Source organism: Mustela erminea, chromosome 19, assembly GCF_009829155.1.
Source record: "Mustela erminea isolate mMusErm1 chromosome 19, mMusErm1.Pri, whole genome shotgun sequence".
Taxonomy (NCBI): Eukaryota; Metazoa; Chordata; class Mammalia; order Carnivora; family Mustelidae; genus Mustela; species Mustela erminea.
Genome location: NC_045632.1, coordinates 12,524,051 through 12,539,141, shown reverse-complemented (window position 1 = coordinate 12,539,141; position 15,091 = coordinate 12,524,051). Strand labels below are relative to the sequence as shown.

The 15,091-nt window shown below is 47.6% G+C and overlaps 1 protein-coding gene across 1 annotated transcript; it reads right to left on the bottom strand.

The window, feature by feature from the left end:
* Positions 1–1,773: 1,773 nt before the first annotated feature.
* Positions 1,774–5,925, bottom strand: AURKC (aurora kinase C). The gene is made up of 6 exons (XM_032324816.1): positions 4,948–5,925; positions 4,562–4,753; positions 4,099–4,237; positions 3,214–3,362; positions 2,239–2,413; positions 1,774–2,065 (listed from the first exon to the last, which is right to left on the bottom strand). Exons 1-6 carry the CDS (start codon positions 5,121–5,123, stop codon positions 1,895–1,897), a joined length of 1,002 nt encoding a protein of 333 aa, XP_032180707.1. The 5' UTR covers positions 5,124–5,925; the 3' UTR covers positions 1,774–1,894.
* Positions 5,926–15,091: the final 9,166 nt, after the last annotated feature.

Below are 15,091 nucleotides of genomic sequence, written 5' to 3'. Positions count from 1 at the left end.
CATTGTGTTGTGTATGGAAGTGTTGAATCACTATATTGTACACCTGAAACTAATATTACACTATATGTTAGTTGTAATATAAATAAAAACAAAAAATTTTTCAAAGTAGAGAAGAGCATAATGACTGAATCAAGGATTAAGATGCAGTTGATTTCCTAGAAGATGCTTTTTATAAAAGGAGGTTGTGGAGAAGTGTGGCTTAATTAGCACACAAGGCATAGTGTGATCCATCATTGGGCATAGTAATTTGACCAAATTGGAAAAGGCATTCTTCTTTTCACATGTGGTTGACACCATTAAATTAAATGGTTTGAGGGTAGGGTGTACATCAGGTACCAAAGTTAAGATTTTTATATTCTGTGTCCTGGGTGGCAGAATGTCCAGAGTAAGTGGTGAGAAAAACTATGTAGCTATTGGAGACTTTGAAATCCCTACTGTAGAGCATGCTGAGAGTTTTCACAATTTATACACGTCACCTGGTAGTCAATGTGGAAGCCCTCATTGACTTTTCTCTGCTTAATCCCCAAATATGTGCCCAGTAACGTGTTTATCTAGTACCAGAACTGAATAGTCTTGCAGGGTTCCTATGTACAAACCAGTGAGTTTATTAGGAATTTCCAGGTGTTTAATTGAAATACTGATTTGAGAGCACCAACAAGACAAAGCTAGAAAGCACAAAATATGGGCACTGGAGGTACAGATGAAAAACCGTGAACTGACGTCCTGGAGCATTTAGATGACAGATCTGCGGTAGTGAGGCTGTCCGTCCGCGAGTGGAGTGGAGTGGTTGAGTTACTTCGGTTTACTTAGTGGGTCTGGTCACATGCAGAGACGTGGTCCTGCAAGTGCTCGACATTTCACATTGAGGAACCCATGTAGAATATGGTGAAGGGAGTGACACATACTTCATATAAAGTATTTTTAAGTCAGGAGACACAGTGGTAAAAGCAATGACTGCGATGAGCAGAGAACATGCTTAAGCTCCCAACTGTGTTTATTCTGGTGCAGTCAACTTATGGATGGAGGGAGTAGTTGACACACGAGGCTATAACAGGATTCAGGGAAAAGCTGGAAGAGAGTTCCCTAAATTGCTGCAAGTGGAGGAGGTCTTTTCAGAAGATGCGATGTTACATTCATTATTAGGCATGATTTACTTGGTGCAGTCAGAATATGACACATGACAGAGGTGCCAGTGAATTCATTGAGAACTGAGTGGCACTGATGTACAGTGAAACATTTTGTCTCAGAGATGGTAGCATGCTGGAGGTGAGTATGAAGAGGGTGGGCCTCTGGGCTGATCAGTCCTGGCTTACAAATGGCATACTCATGAGAACATGGGGAATAGTAGACGGAGTCTAGAAGCAAACGTGACAGGTGGTAGGTTGTACACCACCAGAGTGGTTATCTGCACAAGGCAGTTACTAGTTTTCTTTTTTTTTTAAGATTTTATTTATTTATTTATTTGATAGAAAGAGATCACAAGTAGGCAGAGAGGCAGGCAGAGAGGGGAGGAAGCAGGCTCCCCGCTGAGCAGAAAGCCTGAAGCGGGGCTCGATCCCAGAACTCTGGGATCATAACCTGGGCGGAAGGCAGAGGCTTTAGCCCACTGAGCCACCCAGGCGCCCCAGTAACTAGTTTTTAAGGTGAGTGGCTGAGTCACCATCTTTGCCCAAGAGGGACATCATCTTGGGAGGCTCTCATGGGAAAGAGCTTCTACAAGAAATTAAGATTCTACCCAGTCACACACCAACTCAAATAACTATAAAGAACTGCTACAAAATGATTCAAGTTTTATTAATTAAAATTGTGAATCTAAAACCAACAAAAGACTGATAAAACAGTAGACCCAGGAGAGCTCTCTGGGCAACCACAATGAAACATGTGCACACAAGGCTCAAGAAGCCATCTGAATGGATGGAGGCAACACTCTCTGAGAGTGGGCCCGAACCCAGGGGTGCTCCAGGATCTGGGCTAAGGGCAGCCGCTCTGAAGGCTGGTACCTGAGAAGCCTGGAGATCAAGTCCCGGGCCCCCAAAGGTAATGATGGGGGAAGCCTTACATCGACCTGATGATGCCAGAGAAGAAAAAAAGAGAACATTAATTTCTGTGCTGTGTGTTTTCTCCATTCCTTAAGACCCTTGAAAGCACTGTTCTGGATCTTATTAGACAATCTTTACGTGCACCACAGGCTCTGCAAGCCTGGCTCCCGAATGAATGCCCAGAGTGTAGCCATCTTACCTTGAGGATGCGCTGGTATGTCTCAATATGGGAAGGGCTCTCAAAGGGTGGACTTCCCACCAGCAGCTCATAACACAGCACTCCAATGCTCCACAGATCTACTTTCTCATTATATGTTCTCCTTTCAATAATTTCGGGGGGCAAGTAGTCCAGAGTCCCACACGCTGTCTTTCTCCTAGAGGACACCAGGGAAGGGAGCACTGTGCAGAGGCCCAGAACAAGGGTAACCCTCCTTTTCTAGATTCCAGTGAGATGGGAGATACCTCAAAAGTCCGAGAAGTCCCCTCCTGTGCATGGGAGTTTGGAAACACTAAGTTGTTTTTTTTTTTTAAAGATTTTATTTATTTATTTGACAGACAGAGATCACAAGTAGGCAGAGAGGCAGGCAGAGAGAGAGGAGGAAGCAGGCTCCCTGCTGAGCAGAGAGCCCGATGCGGGGCTCGATCCCTGGACCCCGAGATCACGACCTGAGCCAAAGGCAGAGGCTCAACCCACCGAGCGACCCAGGCACCCCATGGAAACACTAAGTTTTAATAAGGAACAAGGTTTAGGGACGGCCAATACTGGGACCCACCAATTCTGTATTTTGGAATTATTCATATAGTTATGCAGTTATGTAGCTCATGATCCAAGATATTTTCAGATATCTTGGGCATTAATAGAGATTTTGAACAAAGAGACAGTGCATCAAGAAGGACCAATTAAAATTCCTGGAGTTATAGAGCAATGAATCTGACCTATGTGGCTACTTACTGGGAAAGTCACATGTTACCAGAGATCAAAAGATAAAAGATAAGGTCGAGCTACATTCTTTGTCTACAATTACACATTAAATATATGCATTTGAAAAAGGCAGTACTCAAATACAAAAGCAAGTTTGCATCTTGCATCTGGGTCTTACACACAGCATGAATTAAATCGGATCATTCCTAAGTGGCACCCAGGGCCCATACCACCACCACCACCAAGACCTACCTCAGAGATGGGGTGTGCACAGACCAGCCAAAGTCTGCAATCTTCACCTCACCCCTGAGCCCCAGCAGTAGGTTCTCTGGCTTAATATCCCTGTGGATCACCTTTTTTTCGTGGCAGTAGATCAGAGCATCTGCCACTTCCTCCATTATCTGAGAGCAAAGAAAGAGCTTTTTGGAAATGAAGTCCCCTCCCACACTGCATATAAGATAAAATACTCCTCACGCAGTTATAGTTGTAGTGGAATCTTTGTTTCCTGCTTACCGACCCCGTTACTTCCTTAACGGCACCACAGTTCTTGGTGGGGGAGGGATTCCTCTCCCTGTTTTATGTGGTCTTATAGGATGGATGCTGAGGTGACAGAACCTCCCCTTTGCCCTAGAACAGCAAGTAGCTGGACACCAGCCCTGTGCTGAGCTAAACAGATAATCTCCCACAGGACCTAAGGCCTGAAAAAATGATACAAAAGCAGGAGGAAAGCTGCAAGATCATTCATTCCATCAGCAAGCTGACCCAGCACTTCTGCTGGTTTGACTGTTGCTCTGATTCCCCATATGGAACCCTCCAGAAATCTCTTGCTTCCGATTTCTAAGCCAGTTCTACTCACTTACCCGGGGAACCCCTTCCTAGGCTTTCAACATGCTTCTCTATATAAGGTAGCAGAGTCAGACGGTCTTGCTTACCCTGATTACTAATATCCTGGGGTGATTAGGGCATCCACTGTGAAGTTATGGGCTGTATATGTCATTACATAAAAGGTACAGAATTTGAAACAAAGAAAAAAGAAGAACATGGACGACAATAATGACAGCCAAAAGCAGTGACTGCCCCTCCCAACCAGTTCACAGTAAACTCATGGGCCCCAGAGCCCCCAGACCCCCGCCTCACCGTCACTGTGCGCTGTTCGTCTAATGTGTGGCTCTTCTGCAGCTCCTTGTAGAGCTCACCCCTTGGAGCATATTCCAGAATCAGGTACACGCGGCGGGCATCATGGAAATAGTTGTAGAGGCGCAGGATATTGGGGTGTCTGGAGAAGGGAAAGAGTAAGGGTTAGACTCATTAGGCCCAACTCCTGATGCCCTCACAAGTGACTGGTCACACAAGAAGCATGTTGTGCTGGGACCAGAACAAAGCAGATCCGGGAGTGTGAGAGAGGACAGGAGGAGCAAGCAGCAGAATTTGGGTGCCTGAAACAGGGAGGATGACACGGTGTGAGCGCAGTGAACTGCAGAAAAAAATCGAGGGGGCCTATTGGAGGGTGGTTTGGGGGGAATGCCAGGCGAGATGCCAGAGATGGAAGAGAACACAGAGTGAGAAGCCGGTGCCGGATTCTCCTGCAGAGGGGCCTCACTGCAGGTGCGCCTGGATTTCAATTTCCCTGCGCAGCTGGGGCTCCAGTCCTTCCTTTTCGATCTGGGACTTGAAGAGGACTTTCAGGGCCACGATAAAATGGCTTTCCTTGAGCCGAGCCAGGTACACATTCCCAAATTTCCCCTTGCCCAGAGGACGCCCGATTTCAAAGTCATCCACTGTGAAGCGCCGCCTGCGAGGAAAGGAAGAAAAGAGCCTTATGGGAGGGAGGTGGAGAGCAGTCGGGGACTCCTCCTTCCCTGGACCCCACTGTGGCCCCTGCCCGTCCTCATCCGGTCCACGAGCCACCACTAAACTCGCGTGGCTTGCTCATCGCTTGTCGCGCCACTCCCGTCCCCCTGCAGCGACCGCGCTGCTGAAACTCACACGGGCGCGCCGCTGAGCTCCATGCGGCCTGCTGCAATGATGGGGGACGGAGGGCGGTCGGCCCTTCTTCCCGCGCTGCGTCCGCCCCCGGCCTCGGAGACCAGCCCTTCGCGACGTTTCCTGCGGTCCCGGGTCCTCTTCTGTTTCCCCGCGGGCTCGGATCGGTTCGAACTCATCACGGCGTCTGATCGGCTCCCGAGAGGAGACGACGGCGACCGGACGCCTTCCGGAGCCTACCGGAAACGTCCTGAAGGGCGGCGAAGGCCCGCAGCGTGCAAGTGCCGCTCCTCAGACGCGGAGCCGCACGCACACTTGCCGGGAAAGCCAAGCGCCTCGCAGCCTGGGACCCGCCGACACCGACGAACTCCCAGCGATCCAGCGCGAGGCCCTTTATCCTGGCGCCCCCCCATTGGCTGAACCTGATTGGTTGAAGCTTCCAAGCGCGGAGGCTGCTTGGAGCTTCCCATTGGTTGAAACTTCTGAGCGCGGAGGCAGCGGGCCCAATAGGAGAGATGGAAATGGCGGACGCGGGCGCGTGCGCGGGGCAGGGTCCGGTGGGACACCGGGAGCTGGGGCTTCGGGGACGGAGGACTCCTCGGAAAAGTGGGGACGAACAGAGGGCAGCCCAGAGGGTAAGATGCTCACGTGTCTCCATGAATTAATACCTGCGGAAATGCACGAGTGCGCGAGTCCAGTAATGAACTGACCCGGGGCACGTGGGAACAAATAGATGCCAACCGCGGGAAGCAGCCAGGGTGCCCGTGTGAAGCCCGCGAACCACCTGCGCGCCCCACCGCACCGTCAGCTCCTGAAGGTCGTGCCCCATTTGGGCCACTCCCCAGGGCCCTCCTCCATCACGCTCCCTGCAATTTCGGCCTCCTCCCCCAGTGTGGTGCAGCTCTTGGCCTCCTCACTCCACCCCAAAAGCCGTGCAGCCTCCCCTAGGCCTGCAGGCCCACTCGGCGCGGTGACACACAGCCTAGTCACCTCTTGCCTCATGTATTTGTTGGACCAGCAAAAAATTTTTACCAGCCAAAAAACCAGGTTTATTTGGAAATAATGGAGAATTACAACTAGGGACAAGGAATCTACAGCAAAAATCATAGGCTAGTCCCTCAAACAGGAGAGGAACACAATTTGCGGAGAAGGGAATTTGGGAGCAGTTGTTTTGAAGGAAAGTCTGTTGGAGAAAAGCAACAGTTAAGAAAAGAAGGTTTCCCATTGCTTGAGTTACAGGGGTGGTCAGTTTCTTGCAGGAAAAGCAATGTACATCTTTTCTCCTTGGGGCCTGTTATAGATTATTCTTTCCTGTGGAGGATTATTCTGTTGAGATCTGTGATTGACATCCCTAGGCAGCATGTGAGAGCTTCCCGCCTGGACTCCTGACTCCTTTTTAGAAATTTCCTTTTATTTTCATAGACCCTGTCATCAGTTTGCATTTGGAGTCTCAAATAGTAAAATCAATCCACATGTCTATTTGGCAAATACAGAAGTTCCAGATATTTTTAAATGGAATTCTTTTAGATAGGTAACAATATAAATTGTTGGAGAAATAGAACTTAAAAAGAAAAAAATCTTCTCCCAACCCAGAAAATCTCTCCACAAAGGTAGTAGATAAATAAAAGTGTTTATTACTGAGTAAGCCTTAAAGCAGAATGGGATGCCTTATCACAGATAATTGCTAAGAGATGGCAAAGTCAGAAAGATACCCTTTCATATAACCAAGCAGATACTAGCTTTCTCATTACATATTTTCAGCATAGACAGTCATTAGTCCTCATGTAAGAAAACATGACAGCACCAATTGCTACACAATTCATCCTAAATTTACCTAGTAATTGAGCTGGCTTTCTGCTGCTACCTTGGCTTTCTATGAGGGAAAACAAACTTCTCATTACCTGAGGGTAGATGGTAGTGTTAACCTTAAAAATACAAGTTACTTTAGCAGCAAAAATGGGTTTATTTGGAAATAGCATAGAAATGCAATTAGAGACACACAAGCTATGGTAAAGTCATAGGCGGAGCCAACAAAGAGAAGTTACTTTACAGAGGAGGAAGAAGTTGGGATGATTGTTTTGAGCAAAATCCTTTGGAGAAAAGCAACAATTCAAACTGATGACCGTTTCTCGATGGCAGAGTTGCAGGGATGATTGATCTTATGAGAGATCCAGTGTCCATATACCCCATGGGGGCCTCGAGTTAGGCCTCCACCTTCTGTCCCAAAACTGGGACAGAGGGATGCTATCTCCTTTGATGTCAGCATTTCAAAGAGAGAGCTCCCAGGTGTTCTGAGAAAGACATTCCAGGGTTGGGAGAGCACCGGGTCCCTGAGGGAAAGCAAGAGGGCTAGTGTTAAGGAGGGCACACAGTGCAGGGAGCACCGGGTGTTATATGCAAACAATGAATCATGGAACACTGCAGCAAACACTAGTGATGTACTGTACGGCAACTAACATAATAAAAAAAAAGTCCATTTTGTCCAAAAAGAAAAAAATGGCGGCTAGCATGTCTAGAGCTGCAACTGCAGGGGTTCAAGAGGGACGAGACGAGTTAAATAAATGGAGATAAATTGCGTAGAACCTTGTCAGTCTTTGTAAGGAGGTTGCAGTGTGCTCCAGAATGTGTTCTAAAATGCACCTGTTATTTGTTTAATCAGATATGGTAACGCAGTGGACCTGAGAATGATTGTCAGGAAGAAGTTTATGCTTACAGATTCCCAAATGAGTCAGGGAATCCTACCAGTGGGAGATCCTGCAGTGTATAAATAGAGCCCTCAGTTCCAGGATTCCCCATGGAGGATTTCCATGGGGATCCACTCTCAGCAAGCCAGCCAGGATGGTAGCAAGCACAAGTTTATTACAGATGGTATGCTGTCAAAATGGGAGAGCAGGCCGGCCCAGAGGTGACAACTGCCTACAGGGATCTTTTTAAATAAGTGGGGGTCAGGGCTCATGGAGGGAGTAGTCTCTAATGGAGGCTACTTCCAATCATTTGGGGGACGATTCCTACTGTTTGGGAGGGCGAGTTTTTGATCCTACAAGATTTGTACCAGAACCCTCCTGGCACTTTCCCCCATGGGGGAGACAAAACCACAATGCCAGTGCATTATAATGTCCCTAGGGTCACCTGGTGCAGAGGGGAAGAGGAGAGCACAGGTTCTGCACCCGTGACTCCTTGTCTGTTAGCCCTGGGGTGCTGGAAGCCAGTCAAGGTTGTTGTGACCTCAGGCTTCTAGGGTGTAACCTGCTTTCACCACCCTTGCCTCCAGCTCATGTCTGTCCATTCTGTCAGGCATACCTTACAGGTGGTGTGGGGGACGCAGCAGCAGCAGCGGTCAGGGGGCCGCAGCCGTGATGGAGAAAGCACAGCCCAGCACACGAACTGTGTTTTTTGCAGGAAAGGCAAGGTAAGACAGGTCATCAGTTTAGGATTGACTTGTTTGCACAGTCGGAGCATACATGTCACACTCTCTGACTGGTCCCTGGCCCTGGTGTTTTAGGGCAGAGGAATGCTGCCTCCTGGAGTTTAGGAGCCAGAAAGGTGGTTGGTTTGCATATGGAAAGTGAGGTCTTAGAATAGTTGTTACCTAGTCCAGGGAGGAGCAGCGTCTCCCCAGTCAGCAAGGCCCCACATGCAGGACCACAGAAAGTAAAAAATACATACTTAGTACGCTGTGAAACATAACCATCCTGGGGGGGGGAGGTGTTGAACTGAGTGGCAATGTAATCTGAGTCATGAATTAGAAGATCAATCTGGATATTGTGTGGAGATTAAACTACAGGTGGGGCAAGAAAAGGGAAGATCTGTTAGGCTGTTTTCTAGATGGGTGAGGATGAGGATTTAAATGAAGGTAGTGACAGGGGAGGTGGGTTATCACAAAGTGCGAACAGCTGACCAGAAGGGACAACTTACCAAACTAGTGCAGAAGCAGAGACACGAATATAATGGTCTCACAGTAGGCATTGTTGTTCTTTAATTGACTCACACCCCACATGGCCTCCTTCACATGGTGAGCAGATTTCTGGCGATACTACAGTGTGTCCTCACAGAAATGCTTTACTACATAGAGATGCTCAGGCAAGTATCACTGTCTGCTGTCCCAGAGCCCAAGCCAAGGGCCAGGCCTGGGGACCGTGTAGGAGTGTTCCTGGAACAGCCTCTGCTACTCAAATGCTACGGATCGCAAAGAACTGGCCCCTGACCAGCTCCGAGAAGACAACCTAGGTCCTTGAACATGGCCTGGTCAGAGGGACTTCAGGCCTGTATCTGCAGGGCCCGCGCTTCAGGCTGACCGGGTCACTTAAGCTAACACTGAGGCTCACAGGAAACAGAGGGTTTTGTACACCCGAGCCTCTGAGCCACACTGTATCTTTGCCTCCTGTGGTCCCACCGAGTATCCACGGGCAGTAACCAAGGCACCGCGTGCCTCAGGAAGAAACCCTGGGCACTGAAGCATGGTGACTTACCCTCGTTGGCGATACTAGAACGTCGTCCCACTTTTGCCGAAAGACTTAAGCAAGGGCCTGTGCGACTGCACTGGGAGGGAATGCCTGGAAGCTCGGGCTTAGTTTCTTTACCCTGTGTGCCTTTTCCCTTTGGGGACCTGGACCTGTGTCCTTGTGCTGTCACAGACAGTAACTGGGAGTACAGCAGCAGTTCTGAGTCGAGGGACTCCTCCTGGCGAACCACCAAGCAGGAAGGTGGCTCGGGAGCAAAGAACCACATGCACACACGGTCATGACCTAGACGGGTGTGCAGGTAAAGCTTCCCTGAGGAAGTGCCATCTGAGATGAGAGGGGAGGGCTGAGCATGAGCTAACCGGGAAGCATGGGGACGGAAGAGGCCATAGCAGGTGAGAAAGTGAGGGAAAGGGAAACAGGAAGTGAAGAGACCAGAGTTGTGCAAGACAAAAGGTAGTAAATTAGGCACATCCTACACCAGATAGGGCCCCAGGGATGGGCCATGTTAAGCATTTGGTTTTTATCCCAAGAGTGAAGGGAAGTCATGAAACATTTTAGGGGAAGGGGGTGGGAGTGAGCCCTCCATGACCAGTTCGGGGTCACCTCTCTGGTCAGTGTGGAGAATCGACTGGGGGAGAAGAGCGGAAGGTAAATGGAAGCTGAGGTGTGGGATGATGCCTGGCTGGACCTGGGAGGGGGCGGTGGATTGCACAGTGGCAAGGTCCCACGTGGGAAAACTTCACCGTGACAATGGCTGCTAGATGCAGATTGAGAGAAGCAGAATGAACGGGGACTTTTAAAAAGCCCCCAGCAGCTAGGAACAAGGCCAGGAAGTAGATGCCGGCAGTCTGACTCGAGGGCCCATGCTCTTGACTTTCCACTGCTCCAAGGAGCGCAAAAACCAGTTGCCCATTTACAATCTAGCTCAGACCATTCACTCGTGAGATGTGTGAATCTAGCTCATTCACTCGTGAGATGTGTGAGCTCCTGTGAGCAAGGAGCTGACAGGCCGTTAACTCTCCAGACCCAAGGATGACATCACTGAGCCTTCCAGAGGCAGCCCTGCATCTAGGACTGTGACAGGAAAGGCCATCTGTGGGCCGGGGGCTGAGCGCGGAGGAAGCTGCGCCTACTCCCAGGGGCCAGACTCCCCCAGGCCTCCAGCATCTGGTCTCTGTAGCAGGCCCTCCCAGCTGGAGCCCAACGCTCCCACTCCCGGTCACCCCCTCTGACAGATCTCAACCTGACCATGCCCGCAACACATCAGTCTCAAGTTAGGTGCACTGAATGACCACATACTGTTTTCTGTTCGTTAAAGCCAGACACTTAAGAGTATGAACACCAGGAACAAAGAGATGAGAGATCGTTGACATGTAATACAGAAAACACACGGCATCAATCGGGCCTTTACATTTTTATAGATAAAGGTAATAATGGGTCTATTTGCAGGTCCAACCACTTTAAGTCACATATATACACACACATAATTCACATACATCTATCAGGTGTATGCATGCATATGTGTGTATATATAGAGTCCTAAGTGATGTGTACTCACACTTACACACACACACACACACACATACACAGTATTTGGAAGAAGTCCAGTCTCTTCTCACCAGATTTCCCTGTACCTTGTCATCACTAAATTAAATCCTGGTTAGTCTCTAAGTTCTACTGTGGCTTAGGGTTTTTTGGCTACAGGGGTTATGTTCATAGAAGCCTCCAAAGCAATGACTTTTTTTTTCCCCGAAGTAATGACTTTTTTTGAAGTAAAGACTGTGTAATTGCTGTTGTAGGAAGTGTATTTGCTTTGTTACAGAAATCTGTTCAGCCTTTTAGTACCATTCAGTCTGTATAAGGCTGTAACACAGCAGGCCGGAGAACTCCTATCCTTGCTGGGCTTTGAAACCTCAGAGGTCAGGTTTCCCACCATGCCCAGACATGAGTGTCTCAGTGTGCCAACAATGGGGTTTGCATTGAATGCCAACTACCGTTTTGGAAACCTAAAACTTGGCCTGTGCTAGGAGAGCCCCACCCCCTCCAAAAACTCTGGGTACCGAGAGTCTCTAAGGAGCTTCTTTAGCAGACGTTTTAAGTAATTGTCTTAACTCTCTGACAGACATCCAGTTAAGCCTGTCTGACTTCCCGGAGACAGACTTTGACACCCTCTGCCTTTCTTCAGTCCTTGTACCTCCTCCCTTGGCTGAGTTCACTTTCTATCCTTTTGCTGGAATGAATCACAGCTAGTGAGTATGACAAAATGTGGAGTCCTGCAAGTCTCCCTACTAAACCACTGAAACAGGCTGACCCTGATCACTGACACAGCCATTCACTGGGACTTCTGAACCGTTACCGATCTGGCCGTACAATCCTATGCGGGTTCTCATCAAGGTCAACATGTCACATACGTGTTTATATAGTATCAACCATATAAACAGCTTTGTGTAAATGCTCTGTGAGGGACCCAAACATGACAATAAAAAAACACCCTGCTGTGTGTGGCCATTCACTAAGACACACATATACTGAGGCTATAAGGGGGAGAAAAAGTGAAAATGAACACAATGGGACAATGGCTGAAGTGGGGATGATGAAAATGGCTGCAAAGCGTCTGACTTGGGCAACAAGTCAGAGGACAGTGATAGTCACTGAGATATTGGGCACCTCAAACACGTCATATCAAAAATCAAATGCATGGGACGCCTGGGTGGCTCTGTTGGTTAAGCAGCTGCCTTCGGCTCAGGTCACGATCCCAGCGTCCTGGGATAGAGTCCCACATCGGGCTCCTTGCTTGGCAGGGAGCCTGCTTCTCCCTCTGCGTCTGCCTGCCATTCTGTCTGCCTGTGCTCACTCTCACTCCCTCTCTCTCTCTGACAAATAAAGAAAATCTTAAATAAATAAATAAATAAATAAAATCAAATGCATGCCTTAGCCTTTCTCGACCTCTCCACCCCTCACACCCCTTGTCTGCACTTTCTGCAGTTGTAACACATTATGCAGCCATTAGAGTGAGTTTGGTTTATCCCAACCTAAAGGGATGGTCAAGATATAGTTTCAAATGAGTACAGTAATTTGCAGACAAACGATAGTGATTTGTTCTATTCTGAAGGGGTACACAGACCTGCCCTTGAGAGCAGTAAAGTGGTAAGGGCATGGATTCTGCAGCCTGCCCACCTGACCTCTAGTCCCAAATCCCATACTTCCTAATCAATTGTGAAATCCTGGACAGATACTTTAACCTTAAACCCAACAGAAGCTTTGTGCCTTCGTTTTCTGATCCGTAAAACAGGGATAACATGACCTACCACATAGAGTTATCGCAGAGAGGAAGAGCTGATGTATGGAAAATATTCAAAACAATGACGGAAGAATAGTAACATACCATGTCTGCCTGCTCTCTTGCTGGTTACCGATGCATCCTCATGGGGACGCCTGTGATCACACGGCACACGCAGACAGGATCCGTGTGTATGATTACTGCCCAGGTGTGCAAGGATGACCAGACAGAAACATTCAACCTGGAGACAAGGACTTGGGGAACTCTGTATATCACTGAGCGTCAAATACCTTGAGGGGGGAAACTCACTCACTCACGGAACACCTCCCAAATCAAAAAGTAAGGGCGACAGACGGACTGAGAAGTACCACTGTTTAATGGATGGAAGAAGACATAGTTTCTCTGAAGGAGCAAGGCAGGAGCTCACAGAAATCAGGAAAGTGCTTTCAAGTCAAAGAGGTAGGCAGCAGGAAAAAGGTCCCATCACAGCCTGTGGGGGGGGGGGGTGCGGTGGAGAAGGGTGGGAGGACAAGAGGGAACTCTGGGAGACTTGCTTAAGTCAGGTGACGGTGCTGGAGACCACTGTTTAGTTGTCGGCGGGGTGAAGGGACATGAGGGGGTGGCGACAGACAGGGGATGGAACAGTGACACAGGGTGTGTGTCCACGCGAGTAAAGAGAAGGGCAGAGCTCACTGGGCATGTGGGGCAGAAAGTGCCTGGGGGGTGAGACTAGAGACCTGAACACAGGTACGGATGAGGCGGCTAGAAGGGGATTAAGATAAGTTACAGACCAAGCAGGGAGAGTATACAGGAAAGAGGTCCTAGACAAGTTGGGGGTTGGAGGTATGTGTCCAGGCACAGAAGAGTGATCCTTGAGGAGGAGGAACCCCTTCTCCTCTGGGGCTATAATAAGGCTTAGAGAGGTGGGGAATTTTACACACAATTCTCCCCTGAAGACTAGAACCCTGAGTCATCTGCAAATCACCTTCCGTTTTAAGATGCATTTTAAGAAATATCTGTGGATAAAAAGACTTCCATTTCTCCAGATACATTAGAATTTCTATTCCAATATCAAGATAAACCACCAGAGAATCCTGACTTTGACTACACAGTTTTGCCTGTTTTTTAAAAGTCCTTCTTTGGTATTATAAACTAGGCAAGGAAATAGAATATGTAAAAAAAGGAGAGGTTAAACTGGGAAAAGGAAAAAAAAAAAAAAAAAAGCAGCAGCAGCAGCAGCAGCCAAAACAAAAACATCAGTGAATAAGCTCAGCAGGGAGGAAATGAGAGAAAAGAGAATCAGTGAGCTCAAAGATCAATGGAGGGGTGCCGAGATGGCCTAGTCATGATCTCGGGGTCCTGGGATTGAGGCCTGCATTGGGCTCCCTGCTCAATGGAGAGCCTCCTTCTCCCTCGCCTGCTTCCCCTGCTTGCGCTCTAAAATATATATAAAATCTTAAAAAAAAAATAATCAGTGAAAATTGATCAATCTGAGTAACATAGGGAAAACAGACTGGATAAAGAAAAAAAACGATTTGAAGACGTTAACTGTTGAAAACTCCCCAAATCTGGCATAAGACCTATATCTTCAGATTTAAAAAGATGAACAAATATTAAACAGGAGAACTCCGAAAGTTCAATGCCAGAACACACTATAATCAAACTGATGAATTCTATAGACAAAAAGACCCTGAAAGCCCTCGACACATGACGCAGCACAGGCAGGGAAACAATGGTTGAACAGCAGCAGGTTTCTCATCTGAAACCATAGAGGACACAGGGAGGTCACATGTTTTTCTTATACTAAAAGAACTGTAAAGTCCAAGTCTTTTATTCCACAAAAAACATCTGTCAGGAATGAAAGGGACAGAGAAACAATTTCAGATGCAAGAAAACAAAGTCCTTTGTCGACAGCAGACCTACCCCAGAAGAAAGGCTACAGTAAATTTGCCAAACCGAAGGGAGATGTTAACAGAAGGCCTGGGACCTCAAGAAGGGAGAAAGAAAATGGAATGGGTAACAGAGGTAAACAGACCAGACTTTTCGTGAGTTTTCTAACAAATGTTGTGACAGCCCAAGCACAAATTATAACACCCAACACGGTGTTCAATGTATAAAGAGGAAATACTTAGAAAAATTATATTAAAAATGGAAAATGTAAAGGAACCTCATGGAATTTAGGTTTCTATAATCAAAGTGCTAAAATGCTAATAATATTAGACTGTGATAACTTACGTACGTAAATACTTAGAATACAAAAATTAAGACAATACCCAAAAACATTATAGATAAATCAAATGGAATTCTAAAAAATGTTGAAGTAACCGACAGAAGGGCAAAACAACAAAAAAACACAAAACAGAAAAGCAAAATAACAAGAACAACCAGAAAACAAGTTGAATGA

Coding starts and splice junctions, on each gene's coding strand:
- AURKC (XM_032324816.1), bottom strand. CDS start 5,123: ATGAGTTCGAACCGATCCGAGCCCGCGGGGAAACAGAAGAGGACCCGG. Junction 3,363..4,098: donor ACGAACAGCGCACAGTGACG/GTGAGGCGGGGG, acceptor CTTTGCTCTCAG/ATAATGGAGGAAGTGGCAGA. Junction 2,414..3,213: donor GTGCACACCCCATCTCTGAG/GTAGGTCTTGGT, acceptor GGTGTCCTCTAG/GAGAAAGACAGCGTGTGGGA.